The 15,462-nt window shown below is 26.6% G+C and overlaps 1 protein-coding gene across 1 annotated transcript in view; it reads right to left on the reverse strand.

Moving 5' to 3' along the window:
• Cadps (calcium-dependent secretion activator 1) overlaps window positions 1–15,462 on the reverse strand; it is a 119,766-nt gene that overhangs the window by 78,088 nt on the left and 26,216 nt on the right. Inside the window, 2 exon segments of the mRNA XM_067270864.1 lie at window positions 10,269–10,441; window positions 10,558–10,638. Coding sequence (XP_067126965.1) covers window positions 10,269–10,441; window positions 10,558–10,638 — 254 coding nt within the window.

A 15,462-nucleotide genomic window follows, 5' to 3' on the forward strand; every position in this document is an offset into this window, starting at 1 on the left:
ACATTTTAATAATTGATAATTTAATTCATTATCATGCATAATTAAATCTACAAAAATTATATTAAAAATACATGCAAAAAATCAATAAGAAAAGCAAAGAGTTCACCATCAACTCTGGGGTCTACCTGCCTTAGAACAGATGATCTGCGCCGACTACGTGAACAGGCAGCATGAAGGAAAAGGATAAGATTATGAACACATTACATTGTTTTTTTTATCGAGGCCCATTGTAATTTATTTTGTAACATATAAACTTGTAGCATAATATAGAATAGGGAAATTTTAAGAGATGAATAGTATCAAGATGTAACCCACAATTCCATGCATCAACAAACATTTGAGAATTAGCACAGAGGAGAAAATTTTAATGGATATAAATGAACAGCAACACCATCAAAAACATTTTAAGCATTGAAACCACCATAGATGCATGCAAAGAATGCAAAATAAAGCAAAAATCATTTACCTTTGTCGACTAAGGCAGCAGCATAAAATAAAAAAATTATAATTAGAATTTTTAAATTTCTATTATGTGTAGCTGCTTTTAATGATATAAATTTAACCTATTGGCATACTTCTAAGACAATCTGACTGTAGTTCTCATCTATCATCTATGATTTAGTTATTGTTTCAATTGATTCATTTATCATTTGTTTAAATTTTCATTTTATAATCTTTTATTGTAATATGCATAGAAAAATATTCAAAACAAATAAAAATGTACTTATAAATCAAGCATAACTTATGCTGAATTCATAAGATGTATTCACTGCCATATTCCAGTTTGAATAAATAGTAAGAAACATTAATCTTTAACAGTAATTTAAAATTTTTTAAATTTTTATAATGATAATATAATTATAGTTGTTCTAGATTCTTATTTCTTATTTTTCAGCATTTTAAAAATTAAGATGACAGTACGCCAATGGGTCAAACATTCTAATTATTTATATTAAATAATATTTTAAAAGCAAATAAAAACAATAAATTAAATATTAGATTACAAAAATGATAACAAACAAATAAAACATTTATATTTAATAAAAATTAACTTTTTTTTTTATTAAAATAAATCAGCATTATCAAAACAAATAATTTTCATAACACAAATAATAATGATTTGAAAGTTTTATACGGTAATCTTACTTATTACTCAGCATAATCCTGATTTTCTAAATAATTAATATTTCATAATTATGATTTCAAGCAAATATCAAAGAATAAATTTAACACCAGCATATAGAATGATAATCTACTTTCTTTCGCATTGTATAGATTATGGTATACTAAGAAAAAGAATTTAACAAACAGCAATTATCAAAGATAAATACTGAATGACAGGTAATATCAATATATCTCACAAGTAAAATAGAAGATACTTTTAATGTTAATTAACTTTGGTTAAAGTAATAATATATAAAAAAATATAAAAACACAGAAATTATAAAGTTTACAAGTACAGCACTTTCAACAACTTAAAAATTATCACTGTCAGGAAAAATCTTCTCTTGAATTTTGCTTGATGATGATAACATTAATACTTCAATTAAAGTTAATTAACATCAAAAGACAATCTGCTACCTTAATTGTTAGTAATTATTGAGAGAAATAGTTTTAAACTTTACAAACCATAAAAAATTATAATTGGATATTAAAGTATAAAACGTAAATGATGATCAGGATGCAATAATTCATGCATTTATCTAACATTTTAAGTGATAAATTATCAGTTTTTCATGAGTCTTAATTTACTATCCATCTCTGTAGAATAAATAAGATTAATATTCAAAGTATAGGTATACAAATTTAATATATGGAAGAATTATACAAATAAATTTGCTATTTAAATTTTTTAAAGCAAGTTTACAAAATAACAAACAATGAATGAAGACTACATAAAATTTAAATAATACATACAAAAATTAAAAGAGTAAATAATTAATCCATATTATTTACTCTTTTAATACAAATTAGACTAACTAGAGAAGACTATGAAACATATATAATAGAATTGGAACAGCCTTTGCATGGTTATTTTGGCACTAAAAAGTATCCTTAGTAAGGCCCAAGTTCTACTTCTGCATTTTACTAAAGAAAAATCAAGATTTAGATCATGATGACAAATTGCTTTCAGGCTTAGGGAACCAGTAGATATTGAAAAAACAAGTAATTTCCATTAATGTACAGTACATTATATCCAAAAACTGACAGTTTTTTGAGAAAACTAGCAATTCTCAATTTCAACAAACTTGAAATATCCCAAACCTTTGATAGTTGGCAGGCAGTGAGAGTACTTGTAGCGCGCTTGCACATAAATTCCATATTTGTGTGTTCGTGTCTGCCGAGAGTTTTTGTCTTTTTTTAATTTGATATTCAAAATATCTGGGTCCATAGTTACAATGAGTTAAATAACATCTTTACAGTTACATACTTTTACATCTCTAGCAATTTATTTTTATCAATGCTAAGATTTTAAATATTTTATGTTCTTATTATAAAATCATTAGAATCTTTGAAGTAGTTCTATTAGTCTGAAGAAAACTTTTAAATAAGGTTGAAAATGTAAGTGTTGATGACGACAATTTGCTGGGATAAAAGTGTTGTGTAACTTATTTTTTTAATTTGGTTACTTTTTTATTTCTCACTATGAACTATAATGATTTTCAAGCTCTGGTAAGTGTGAAACATACCATTATAGAATCTGTGGTTGAGTGCTTCATCTCTTCTATCTCATGCTCCAAGATATGACTGTTGTGACAAAAGTACTTTGGCAATTAAAAACTGCTTCAGTTACTTTTTGTTTATACAATATATCAACTATAAGAATCTAATCATAGAAAGGATTATTTTTCATTTTTTAAAATGTACATTTTTAATGTTTATTTTTTGGTAATTTTTAGAAATTTATATTCAGAAATTTGAAACAGAATGTTTTTAAACTCAATAAATCAATTAATTTATTGAATTTAAAAACATTCTAGACTTTTCTAACCATTCATTTCATTTTTATTTTTTGAAGTTGATTCATCATAAATGCAAAAATATAGTATTTAAGAATAAAACTCTTTGGTTCATTCTTTGATTAAGCAATTTTGATTATTTATTCAGAATTAATAAGATAAAAAGCATTGAAAAAAAATAAAGTTATATAAAAGACTGAATTTATTATTTGGTATGTTTTATCATAGAATTGAACTCATATATATATATATATTACATTATTACACTTTAACATATTTTTTAAAATTACTTTATATAGACAGAATAACAGAATATTCTTTGTGGCAAGCTTATTATGAGACTTTTATAAATAATTCTAATAAACTTAATATAATGTAAATATAATAAACTTATTTTGTGTGTTATTTGAATATATTTCAAATCAAACATAAATTCACATTTAAAAAAATAATTTAAAATAAATTTTTAAAAATTTTCTTAAATCAATGATAAATCCTTATAAGATACCAACGTCTGAATATTTGCTGAAAAATTTTATTATAGATATTTTAATATTTACACTAAATTTATAAGGGATAATTAATACAGTGTATAGTATGTCCTTATTAAGTTACTACAGTGAGAGTACTTTATATAACTAAATAATATATAAGGGTGGATTAAATGAAAACAGGACAGTAGCCATTATTTATTTTCAAATGTAATCACCAAAAGTACACAAGCACTTGTCCCACTGTTGCACCAAACAGTGAATACCTCGTTCATAGAAAGAGTTTGGCTGAAATTGAAACCAGTTTCGAACAGTGTCCATGATTTCACTGTCCGATTTAAAACGTTGACCCTGCAATGCTTTTTTTTAGCAGACCAAAGATGTGAAAGTCACGTAGTGAAAGGTCAAGGCTGTATGGTGGGCATTCCAACACACTCCACTGAAACTTTGCAAGCATGCTCAGTGTGTGAATAGCCATATGTGGCCGTGCATTGTTATGAAGAAAAAGCACTCCAGAGGATAACATTCCTAGCCGCTTGGCTTTGATTGCTGCACGCAAACATTCTAGGGTATTGCAGTACTGATCAGCGTTGATCATTTGACCTTGGGCCAGGAACTCAAAAGTGGACCTTTCACATTGAAAAAAACATCAGCATGGTTTTGGACTTCTTTGGCAATGGGGAGCTGGGATGTTTCCTCTGTTGGCTTTGTTGTTTGCTTTCTGGTTAGTAGTGGTGGCACCAAGATTCATCACCTGCCACAACTCTGTCCATGAAATTGTCCTCAGCATGATATCAGAGGAGATGCTGCAAGGACAATCCCATGCAAAGCCACCTCTGATTGTCTGTGAGATTGTGTGGCACCCACTGTGCACTCAGTTTCCTGTAATGCAGTTTCTCCATAATGATGGCACAAACAGAACCAAAACTCACACCCACCTCCTCACTGATGTCCTTTATTGTGCATCATCTGTTTGCATGGATGATCTGGTCAACTTCATTCACCAAAGTGTCCATGATGACGAGGTGACTTTGACCAGGTCACGGATCATCTTTCAAAGAATCCAGTCTCTCGCGCACCCACATACGCATACACCAAATTATGACCACTGTTCCGTTTTCATTTGATCCACCCATATATATTGAGTATATTAATATTTTATTACTACAGTTATTTTTGAAAATAATAAGAGATGGCACCTAATGCATAACTCTAGTGCCAAATTTATTTCTAATGTATAATCATTTATCCAAAATTTAGCCAGATCACTTACGGCAGTTGTTGGTGTATTTGCTTATGATATTGGGTTTTGTTTGATGTATGTTTGTATATATATATATATATACCTTGCTGGGGTTGTAATGGCTGACTGAGTGCTTTGGAAATATTTAAATTATTGATAACTATTATGCTTAATAAAGAAAAAATTTATAATTGTATTTCATGGATACTAACAACAAGTTTTAAGATCATATGGATAACTATGGATAAAATTTAAATATGTTAATGAGAATATAAGTATTTAAATATATAACAATCAATCTTTATAAGAAAACTATTAAAAATGATGTAATAACATTGTGATTAAATGAAATCACATTCATATTGGTCAAAATCTAATTTATAAATAATAAAGACTATACATATATATTAAAATTTTGATTTACCAGACTAAGAGTAATAGATAATTATTTTTGTATTATCAAATGATTGTAAACTATAATTTGTGTAAATGTTGAGTTTAAAACAAAAGTACAGGTAATTCTCGATATATACAATTAATTGGGTTCCACAAATATACTGCATATATCAAAAATACAGGTATACCTCATCTTACGTCGATAATTGGTTCCAGGAGAGGCGACGTAAGTCAAATTTACTTGTGTAGTTACAACGTAAGTCGTAGTTTCTACTTACGTTGTAACTAAATGCCAATACGTTGAGGAAACGCCAATAATGAGCACTTAAAGACCGCTAAATAAGACGACAACACAGAAACACAGATGTTTTCATGTTTCGTTCTCTAGGATTTATGATGATTATATTAACATTTACTGTAAATATACATATTTTAATATGATTTTATGTGCTTTTAATGCTTTTCTAGTGATGTTATGAATTCAATATTTGTGGCAGAAGGATGTAAAGTCGAATAAAATGACTTAAACTTTATTTTTATTTTTCCATATACATTTTTGACAAACAACGTATAATCGGGAACGATGTAACTCGAGAGCAACGTAACTCGAGGTATACTTGTACAATCAAAATTAAAAAATACAATTGAAATTGCACATACAGTATCAAAGTTAATAATCAATGAGAAGAGAATTAATTTGTGAATTAGGTCTTTAAGAATACATCTGAAATTATTTTTACATTTATATTCACTTGGACAGAGTAAAAATATGGGAATAAAGAAATGTTTATTGAAAAATTATTAATTAATTAATTAAAGATTTTAACAAAGTACAATATAGTTACATATAAAAATTTTAAAAAGTTATGGAAAATAACATTAAAAATTGATAGTGAATGTTTAGACCAACAACTCAGTAGCCAAAAAAATAAAAAAACATTAAATAAAAAATTTTAAAAACCAAACAAAATATTTATCAAGTGTTACCTGCACAGTTAATACTTTTTTTTTTATTGTAGTGTTTCCTGAAAAAGCTGAAGAATTAAAACAGAAATTACACTAAATGTAAAAATAGAAATCAAACTATCCAAATAAGACCACTGCACTAGGAAAATTAAGTTTCACTTTTTCCTACTAACTAATAGTGAGCAGGAGGGACGAGAAGGGGTTGGTTCAGCATTACAAGCTCTGAGCTCTGTCAAGTTGGCAACATTGAATTTACAGTAATACTTCGAGTTATGTAACACACGACTTACATAAATTCACAGTTACGTAAAATGTAAATCTCAAAAATTGAAAAAAATCTGAGTAGATGTAATTTTACAAAGAATTATTCTATTTCAAACATTCATTCATTCTCTCTCTTTCTTCCTTTCACACTGTACCAATTTATTACTTTACTGCTCTGCTAATCCTTTACTTTTTGGTGTAATTGTCATTCTTTCTTGTAAACAATTCTATTATACAAAAAAATAATAATATATGTGCAGTACACTATAATAATAAATACATTATTGAGTTATTAATTATGTAGTTACGCTTAAGCAATTTACAAATTTGAATTACATAAAATTTGAGTTACGTAAAGGTCTACAGTCCGCATTACTTATGTAACTCGGGGTATTACTGTACTTCAGAACAGACTCATATTAACCAAAACATTGCACTAATAGAAATTGCATATATCAAGGTTTACAATTTTATTGCTTTAAATATATAACAACAACAATAAAAAAATAATAAAACATAATTTATAAAAGTATTGCATTACAATGAATCTGCAATACCAAAATTCAACTTTCAAACAGCAATGACCTTTAATTTTAGATTATTTATATACTCTAAAATATTTAAGTGTTCAAAAATATAATGATTAAAGGAACACAGAAGATTTACAGAAGAGTGTAGGAAACATAGCACTTAACAAGGTGAAAGAGATGTTAATGTTGACTTTGGTAAGGCTGGTGTAATATTAATTGTGAGAAGAGACAAGGATATTATCATTGTGCAAAAGATAAAAATTTATGAGGAAAATCCAAGAAGAGTTAATTTTAAAGATGTAAAGATCCTATTGCCGTCCTATGATAGTGGCCAGTATTGAAGAATCAGTGAGACGAATTTGGAATACTTAAATGACTGTAAATATTATGTGTTTTGAATGATTTTTGAAATTGTGTAGAAAGTGCCATTGGAGATTCATAATGCAGATATTTGAATTTAAGATTTAGAACAAATGTTTGAATTTAATGTAACATTTGATAGGAATTCAAAACTTACTAGATTTGGACCTTGATGATGGATGAGAAACATCTGAAGGCACTTAGTTGAAAAATTGATGGTAAGCATACAACGATGTGATAATTGTGATAGTATGGAGTGTATTGATAAAAATAGAAATTAACAATGTTAGAATTTAAAACATTCACACAAAAATGCAATCATTAATAATTTAGTCACGATCATTTATTTTTATTATCACAAATCAACTTATTTTTTTATATTAGATATTGTATTAAGATTTTACATTTCATGCAACTAAAAAGAATCTATCTAAATAATAAAAAAACAAATAAAATAGTATGTTCCATTGGAAATTAATGGCATTATTAACACAAGTATTCAATATCGTAGATCATTTAGTCAAATTACTAATAAGAGAATTAATAAATGTTAAAAATATATATGTATTTTGCAAAAAGGAAAAAAAACACAAAGATCATTAACATTATAAAACATAATTGTGATTATAAACTTGTATTCATTATGACTTATTTTTATGTAACAATGTTTGAGTAGAAATATGTTGTTTAAAAAAATAAAATATTCTTGTCGTGAGACAGGTTAGTTTTACCCTATTGATGACTAAAATATTCTGTTTCAAAATAAATAAATCCTTACTTATTTTTAATATAACAATAAAAAATAAAAGAACAACACTAAATCAATTTCCTATATGTTTAAAATCCTTGGATTGGAAACTACCTATATATTAGCATGTACCAAAAAATTTCAGTCACTGTTTTTTTTGGTAGTGTTTTTTAAACACACTAACAAACACTTTTAAGTTATTTAATATTAATCTGCATTTTCTACATAGCTCTACTCTATTACATATTCATGTAATATATAGATTATATCTCATATAAGGCATGTTCTTGTAAAAAATTTTTTACTTGTATATAATTCTTAAATGCACACAAGAATTACAGAAAATTATATATATTTATTTAAATTTAGACTTCCATAATAAATTTCTGTTATAACTAGAATGCTTTTGATGTTAATATTTATATTCTGAATGATTTTCATAATTTTTCAGTTTCATATTCCCTAAAAATTGATTCAACGAAGCAGAAAATACAAGGTTCTTGGTGATGTGTTCTAATTTTATATCATTTCTTGAAAATAATTTGAAAAAATTATTTTTAGTATTACAGTAGAGAGTCGTTTATCCGAAACAATTGGGGACTGGGGTTGTTCGGATAACCGATTATATATGAAAAAATATATTAACTTATCTGATGTTGAAATTTTTCTCCGTTGCGTGTCACTTTGTGTTGAATTTTTGTCGATTTTAAGCCTAACAAAAATTTTTATAATAATAATCGTGGCTATAGTATCGTTAAAAATTATTTCTTTATTTTGTACAAACAAAATAAATATATTGAAAAATATAAAAACAAAAAAATTATACTTTAGAAGTTAATCTAGTATCAAAAATGTTCGATTCAGCACGACACAGTCCGACTGGAAAGCTTTTGGTTAACCGACGTTTCGGTTGACCAGCTTTCGGATAAACGACACTCTACTGTATATATTTATTTTGAATTATTAATAAAAACGTCTTTTAATAATTTTTCTTTTAGTTTCCTTTAATTTTCTCATTGCATTACTAATCTATAAATTATTTATCTTCTTCAAATGTTTTATAGTCTTTCTTAAATTTTTGTACAGAAATAATTCTCTCAGAAATGATCTAAAATTTGGGTTTTATATTTCCAATAATAAATAAAGATATAAAGTGTTCCTTCATTTTGTTGTTTTTCACTTCAATTCCCTTCTGGAAAATTGCTTAAAAATAACTACAGTTATAAAAATATTGAACTTTATTACTTAATTTCTAAGAATGTCTCAAAGCTATTCAAATAAACCATATTTCATAAAAATAAAGTCAAAATTCAAACTAAAAAAAAATAAAAACTAATATTTATACATATATATGTAAGGACTGTTCAAAAAATATCCAGACTACTTCTATAAATTAATAATAAATATACTTACACAATACTGGTGACTTAATCTTCTCTTTAAAAGACAATACCTTTAGCCCAGTATTGTTTCCATCCTTGAAAGTATTTCTGGAAAACTGTTCCTGAATTTTATAAGTTATTTAATTTTGTATTTCTTCTTTTAAAGGAAAGAAAACTAAAAAAGTCATGAATCATTTTTTATGACTATAAGGACTACTGCATTCAAGTTATGCTGTTTTGTCAAAAAATATTATAGAATTGAAGTGTAAGTGGAACAATATACTGTCAAGATGAAACATCCATTCTTTAAATATTGATTTTATCTGTCTTTTTTGAACTAATCATGAGAATATCTTAAAAATCTTTTTTATTAATTGTTTGATCCCTGCACATACTGTATTTACAATATTCAATGACATTTCTAAAAAAAATAAAATAAATACAAACAATACAATTGAAGAAAGAGTAGCAGATCTGTAGTCTACTGCACTTTCATTGTCGAAGTGAAGACCTTTTCTATCAGATACTTGCAATTTAATTAAATTGAACTCATAACAATAAATCCAGTTTTATTGATAGAATATTTTTGGAAAATTACTGCCAGCACTTTCAGGTTCAAATAAATTAGAAGTAACTTTTAGATAATGTTTAGATTGCTTTACTGATATTTCACTGACTTATTTAATATTAACCAACAGATCAATATAATGCTGGAAATGTTGATGAGTCATGATGTATCTAAACATTGGCACTTTATTCCAACATATTGATTAATGTTATTCTTGAGCTACAATTGTAGTCCAGATACTTTTTGAACAAAATATATATATAACAAATATAACTTATATACATAAATTGTTATTATATATTTTTATATTTAAACTCTTTGTTAAGCTTCTTGTTTGAAAGCAATAATTCATCATCTCACCTGTGATTATAACGTCTAAATTTTTGTAAACCATATTTACTGTCTGAAAAATTCCCTTTAGAAACAGGTAAACTTTCTAAATTAACCATTAACTGATTAATTGATGAACGTAGTTCTTCAATATAAAGACTTTCCATTTCTTTTAATACAAACTTGGGCATTAGTTTGCGATTCTACAAATTTATAAATTTAGAAATAATTAAAGTTATTTAATAAACAATAAAATGTTAAGTTTCAAATACTTTCTTACAGATAATCAATTCCTAAATAATTTTTTAAAATTACATACTTTTTCCATTTCATTAACTTTCTGAACACGTCCATCCAACTCTCTACGAATTGCTGCTGCTTGTTCATCTGCTGAGTCTAGCTGTATTATATAAAAATAATTTAAATATTTAAATACATTGTCATAATTATTATAGTAATTAAGAAAAATCATAATTTACTGAATGAAAATGTAAATTCAGAGAACAACAACAGAAAAGGGCAAGTGATTTCTGAAATATAACCAACATATAGGTATCCCTTCTACAATACAGCATTCCTACAACATGGTTTGAGAATTTAAGACATCCCCATACAAAATATCATAATCTTAAGTACAACATGGATTTTAGAATATAAAAATTTTCATTGTTGTTTCATGCCTTTTGCCTGGTTTTCTTTAATGTGAACTGAATGTATAATTTTTCTTTTTCCTTGTTTTAGCTTTCCTACAAACCAAGTGTTGCTGTCATCAATTATGGTGTGCTAAATGAACCCGAATGTCACTATGTATCCTTTTATACATTAAATTAAAAATTACTACATAAAATGATCTCTATGATAAATGCAAGCAAATGCAAATATCAGATTTTAGGAAAAAAGTAGAGAAAAATCAAGATATTGCTGATACTTCAGATTAACAACAACAACAGGAAAGCTCGGATGACAATATTTTGCCAAAAAGAAAATGTCCTCATTTAATGGTGTTAGCGGCAAAGAAGAAATAATAACCTTCAACACTTTTGAATGTGATTATTAAAGCAATCAATAATTAATTAACAAACATATTTCCTTTAATTTCAAAAAAGAATTTACGTTTGCTAACTTTTGGAACTTAACTCTATGTTTTGTATTAGTCCTTTGTTTCGCATAGCACAGATTTGCAGAACAAGGTTTTTTCCCAGATCTTAACTACAATGTTATACAGGGATATCTATGCTCCAAAAGTAATCTTGTCAATTATTTATCAGTTTACCACCTTGAAAAAGATCTGAAAAAGTAAGTTTGCCAATTCCTGTAAAGTTGATTTCAGGAATTAAAAATTTTGGGAAATTTGATAATTTTTAATCTCAGTAAAATCAAAACACTGTTTTGTTTTAATTCAAAACTCAAAAGTTGATCATCTTGTCAAGTAAATACAGGAAGAATAGACCTCAATTTAGGAGTCCCAAGAATTTAAACATTTTTGCTAAATTCTGGGAGTTTTCTGGTGTGTTTTAGAGAGATGGCAACCTTATCTGAAAGTATCATTGAATAGATTATTTTAAATAAGTTTATTAATAGTAGTTGGACAGACATGACAAATTTACATGTGAATTTGTCTAAGTGTAACTTCTTACTAATTTAATAATCAAAAATGATAGTTTAATTAATTTAAAAAATAAAAATGCTTTTATATGCATTCCATGAAGTAAAATTTTACAATTATGGATAGAATTAACAATTATATATAAGAGGAAGGAAATAAAATAGGAAATAATTTTTGTTTTTTTTTGTGAATTTGTTAACTTCAATGCTATATACATTTTAACAGTTACAGGCACATTTTATACTAAAGATTTACTATTATTTAAAACTGTTTTTGTGTTATTTGTCCAGCATTTTATTACAGATATCATGTTTCACTATAATCGACTTTTTTTCCTTTTTATAAATTATCTATGATGATAAAAAAACTCATTTAAAGTGTATATAAATTTTTGAATATTAGAACACATTCTTTCTAATTTTGATTCATGTAGAATTTAAATGCATAAGCTTTGGTTATATGCCAAATATTATCAATAAGCTTCCAGATCATACTTATTTTGATTTATTCATCCATTTTTTTATATATAAAATTATTGACTAACTTCTGAGAAATGCAATGTTGAATAGTAATAACACTCAAAAAAAAAAAAAAACACCTTAATAATTACATTAACTGCTTTAATTTCTAACATTTTTGGCCTTATTTTATCAATCTTTCTCAAGGGAAACTTACAAATTGAACAGCAGTTGCATTCAAATAGAATGATAAATTTTGAACATTCCAGAATAAACAATTTAAAATGTTAGTACTCGATCTTGTAAGTTATAAAAATAAAATTTACACAACTTATACAGAATTATTTCCAAAAGGTCTGTAAAATGTTCAGAAGGTATCTAGTAATATGCATTTATTTTCCTAAAAATATACTTATTGGATCACAATGAGTTTCACTATAGAATATAACTTGTTTTCAATACAACTTGGTTTTTACAAGTTGTTTCACAGTGTACATTTGTTCCCTAGTACTGATTCATGTTTACACTAATGCATGCATTTATAATGCATCAAACACTTCGCTTCAAACAGACTGAAGTAAAGTGTTTTGTGAAGTACATTAGTTAAATGCCAATCAGATATAGATAGCCCAATGCATTATTTAATGCATAAAAATGTCCATATAAAAATTTTACTTTTATCTAGTTTAAGCAGTAAAACAAATAGTTTTCTGCTTACTGTCTTAATTATCATTTTCTTAAACAGACGAAACACCTAAACCAGCATACCTCAAATTAATACTTTTACTAACATTTTCATCTGTTTTTAACAGACATCTTCAGGTATATATAACACAGAACAAAATAGACAAATTAAAATCAAATAAGCTTTTACAAACAAATTACAAATTCAGTTTAAAATTATTTCTTGATCAAATTATCAATTATTCTGAATTTGGAACCCCTTTCTTTATAAATTTTCAACTTTTAGAGGATATCCTCCAAAAATTTCTGAGATTTTTTACTGCTTGGATTTGATTCCAGATCTCCATAGAAGTAGGTTGATGCCTTACCTACTTCAGTGATCTGACTGTCTATCATCATCATCAAGAGGGAAAAAATGTTCTCAAGTCTGTAGATTTTCTTCTTTTTATTGAAAAAAAGAAAATGTACAGACTTGAGAACATTTTTTCCCCCTTGATGATATTTTTTTAGCCTGGTTTTATTGAGACCAGGCTAAAAAAATAGCCTTGTCTTTTTTTCAACTTGGTGTATTTTTCACATTGCATTTGTAATCTGTGATGCTAAAAGTTGGCAACCATAATTTTAGACCAATCTTTTTTTTTCACATTTAATAATTTTTTTCTTAAAAATTCATTTTAATGTTCACAAAGTTGCAACAATTTAGTTATTATGCAAAATTTTGACCTTAAAAGTAGCTATTTTAATAAATAATAATGGATCATAATACTCTCTTAAGATATGGTTGAGGCATAGATTATGTATGTTATTATTTTATATATATATAATATATGTATATGCAATCTAATAGATTTTTTATACATAATGTTTCATTTTAAACACCTTAAAATGAAACATTGCAAACCTTTATCTAAAATTTCAGCAAGAACTATTCCTAAGAATACATAAGGGTTTACTTTAATAAAATAAATTATAAAAATGTAATTCAATTATTTATTACTAAAACTAAAAAGTCCGTACATATGGCTTAAAAACAGTTGAGTAAGACAGGTTTTCAAAATGAAATTTTAGAAAATGATAATAAATAAAGTCCTCTTTGAAGGCTACACTAAGTACAGCCTAGCCAGTAACCTATCCAGTCATTTTCGAGATCCTTAAAGTTCAACATGATAATCTAACATATAAGCAGGAGTTTACAGCAAACCAAGGATGGTTCGAATACTTCAAATGGTGTCATAGTTTTCATAATGTAAAAGTCAGTGGTGAAGCTGCAAGTATTAATAAGTTAAAGCCTTTTTTTTCCAATTACCACTCTGAAAACACAAGTTTTTAAAACTGTCAGCAAACATAAGCTTCCTGTGCATTATTGGCACATATTATTAATAAGAAGGCTTAGATAACATGTACAAATATCTAAACTACCATCAACATACTTTTTGTTACACAACCGATTTGCCTTGCCCTCTTGAGTCTTAAAAATTGTGGTCTCATCCATGGCTTTGTTGCGACAGACCTCCCAAGCATTTCAAGGATCTCTGTGGCAGACTTCTGGAGTTTTATGCAAAATTTAATATTTGCTCTTTGGTCAATTTTCAAATTAATTCTCAAATTGCAGCATGAAATATTACAAAATCATGTGTACCTGGCATTCTAGTTTGAAAACCTCAATTACAGACTAACAGTCAAATGTCTAAGGTAAATGCTATCAAAATTGCAAGTTGTGCCACTAACTGAAAAAAACCAAGAACCACTGCTAACAAACATATCTAAAGCTAAATTAGTTTCAGAATTTTTAATTATGAAATTTGGCATTAAGCTAAGCATTTAAGCTTCCGTCTTGAGCTGAAGTTAAGATTACAATTAATTTTTAAATTTAATGGCTTTAGATACATGTTTGGCTATCAAATCAAGTTTTGGTTTATTCTGTAAATAAAAAAGTGATACTCTAATAGAGTATTATTCATAAATATTCAGATCAAAATGTCCAAATTCTTCACTCATTGTCAAGCAAACATTTCTAACATTAAAAAGCAAATCTACAAAATTCCAAAAACTAAAACTAAATAGAATAAATTTGAATTAAAAAAATTTAGTTTAATATAATAGTATAAGTTTAGTTTGCATTAAGAGTTTTCCTGGAAACAATTCTGCAAAGTCAAGTATTCAAATCCTTAAACTCAAAAACACTATTTGATAAGATAAAAATACTTTGCTTAAAACTGCTTTTCAAAAAACTGACTTTAAAAACATTGAAAATTTAACAATTTTCTGATATTAGGTTTAGTGGACTCTATATAAAATACAGTCTAAGAATAGATTGGATCATATTTGATATAGCTATAAAAAGCTGTACTACACTTCTATGCACTGAATGATTGCATGTGGGCTGGAGTAAGGAGAGTAAACAACTTTGAACAAGTGTGAAAAAGCATAGTGAGTCAACTTCACAGTGCTGTTAGTTCATAAGAGAAAAAGTATG

The sequence above is a fragment of the Centruroides vittatus genome, unplaced genomic scaffold (assembly GCF_030686945.1).
Source record: "Centruroides vittatus isolate TY-2023 unplaced genomic scaffold, ASM3068694v2 contig_388, whole genome shotgun sequence".
In the NCBI taxonomy this organism is placed as follows: Eukaryota; Metazoa; Arthropoda; class Arachnida; order Scorpiones; family Buthidae; genus Centruroides; species Centruroides vittatus.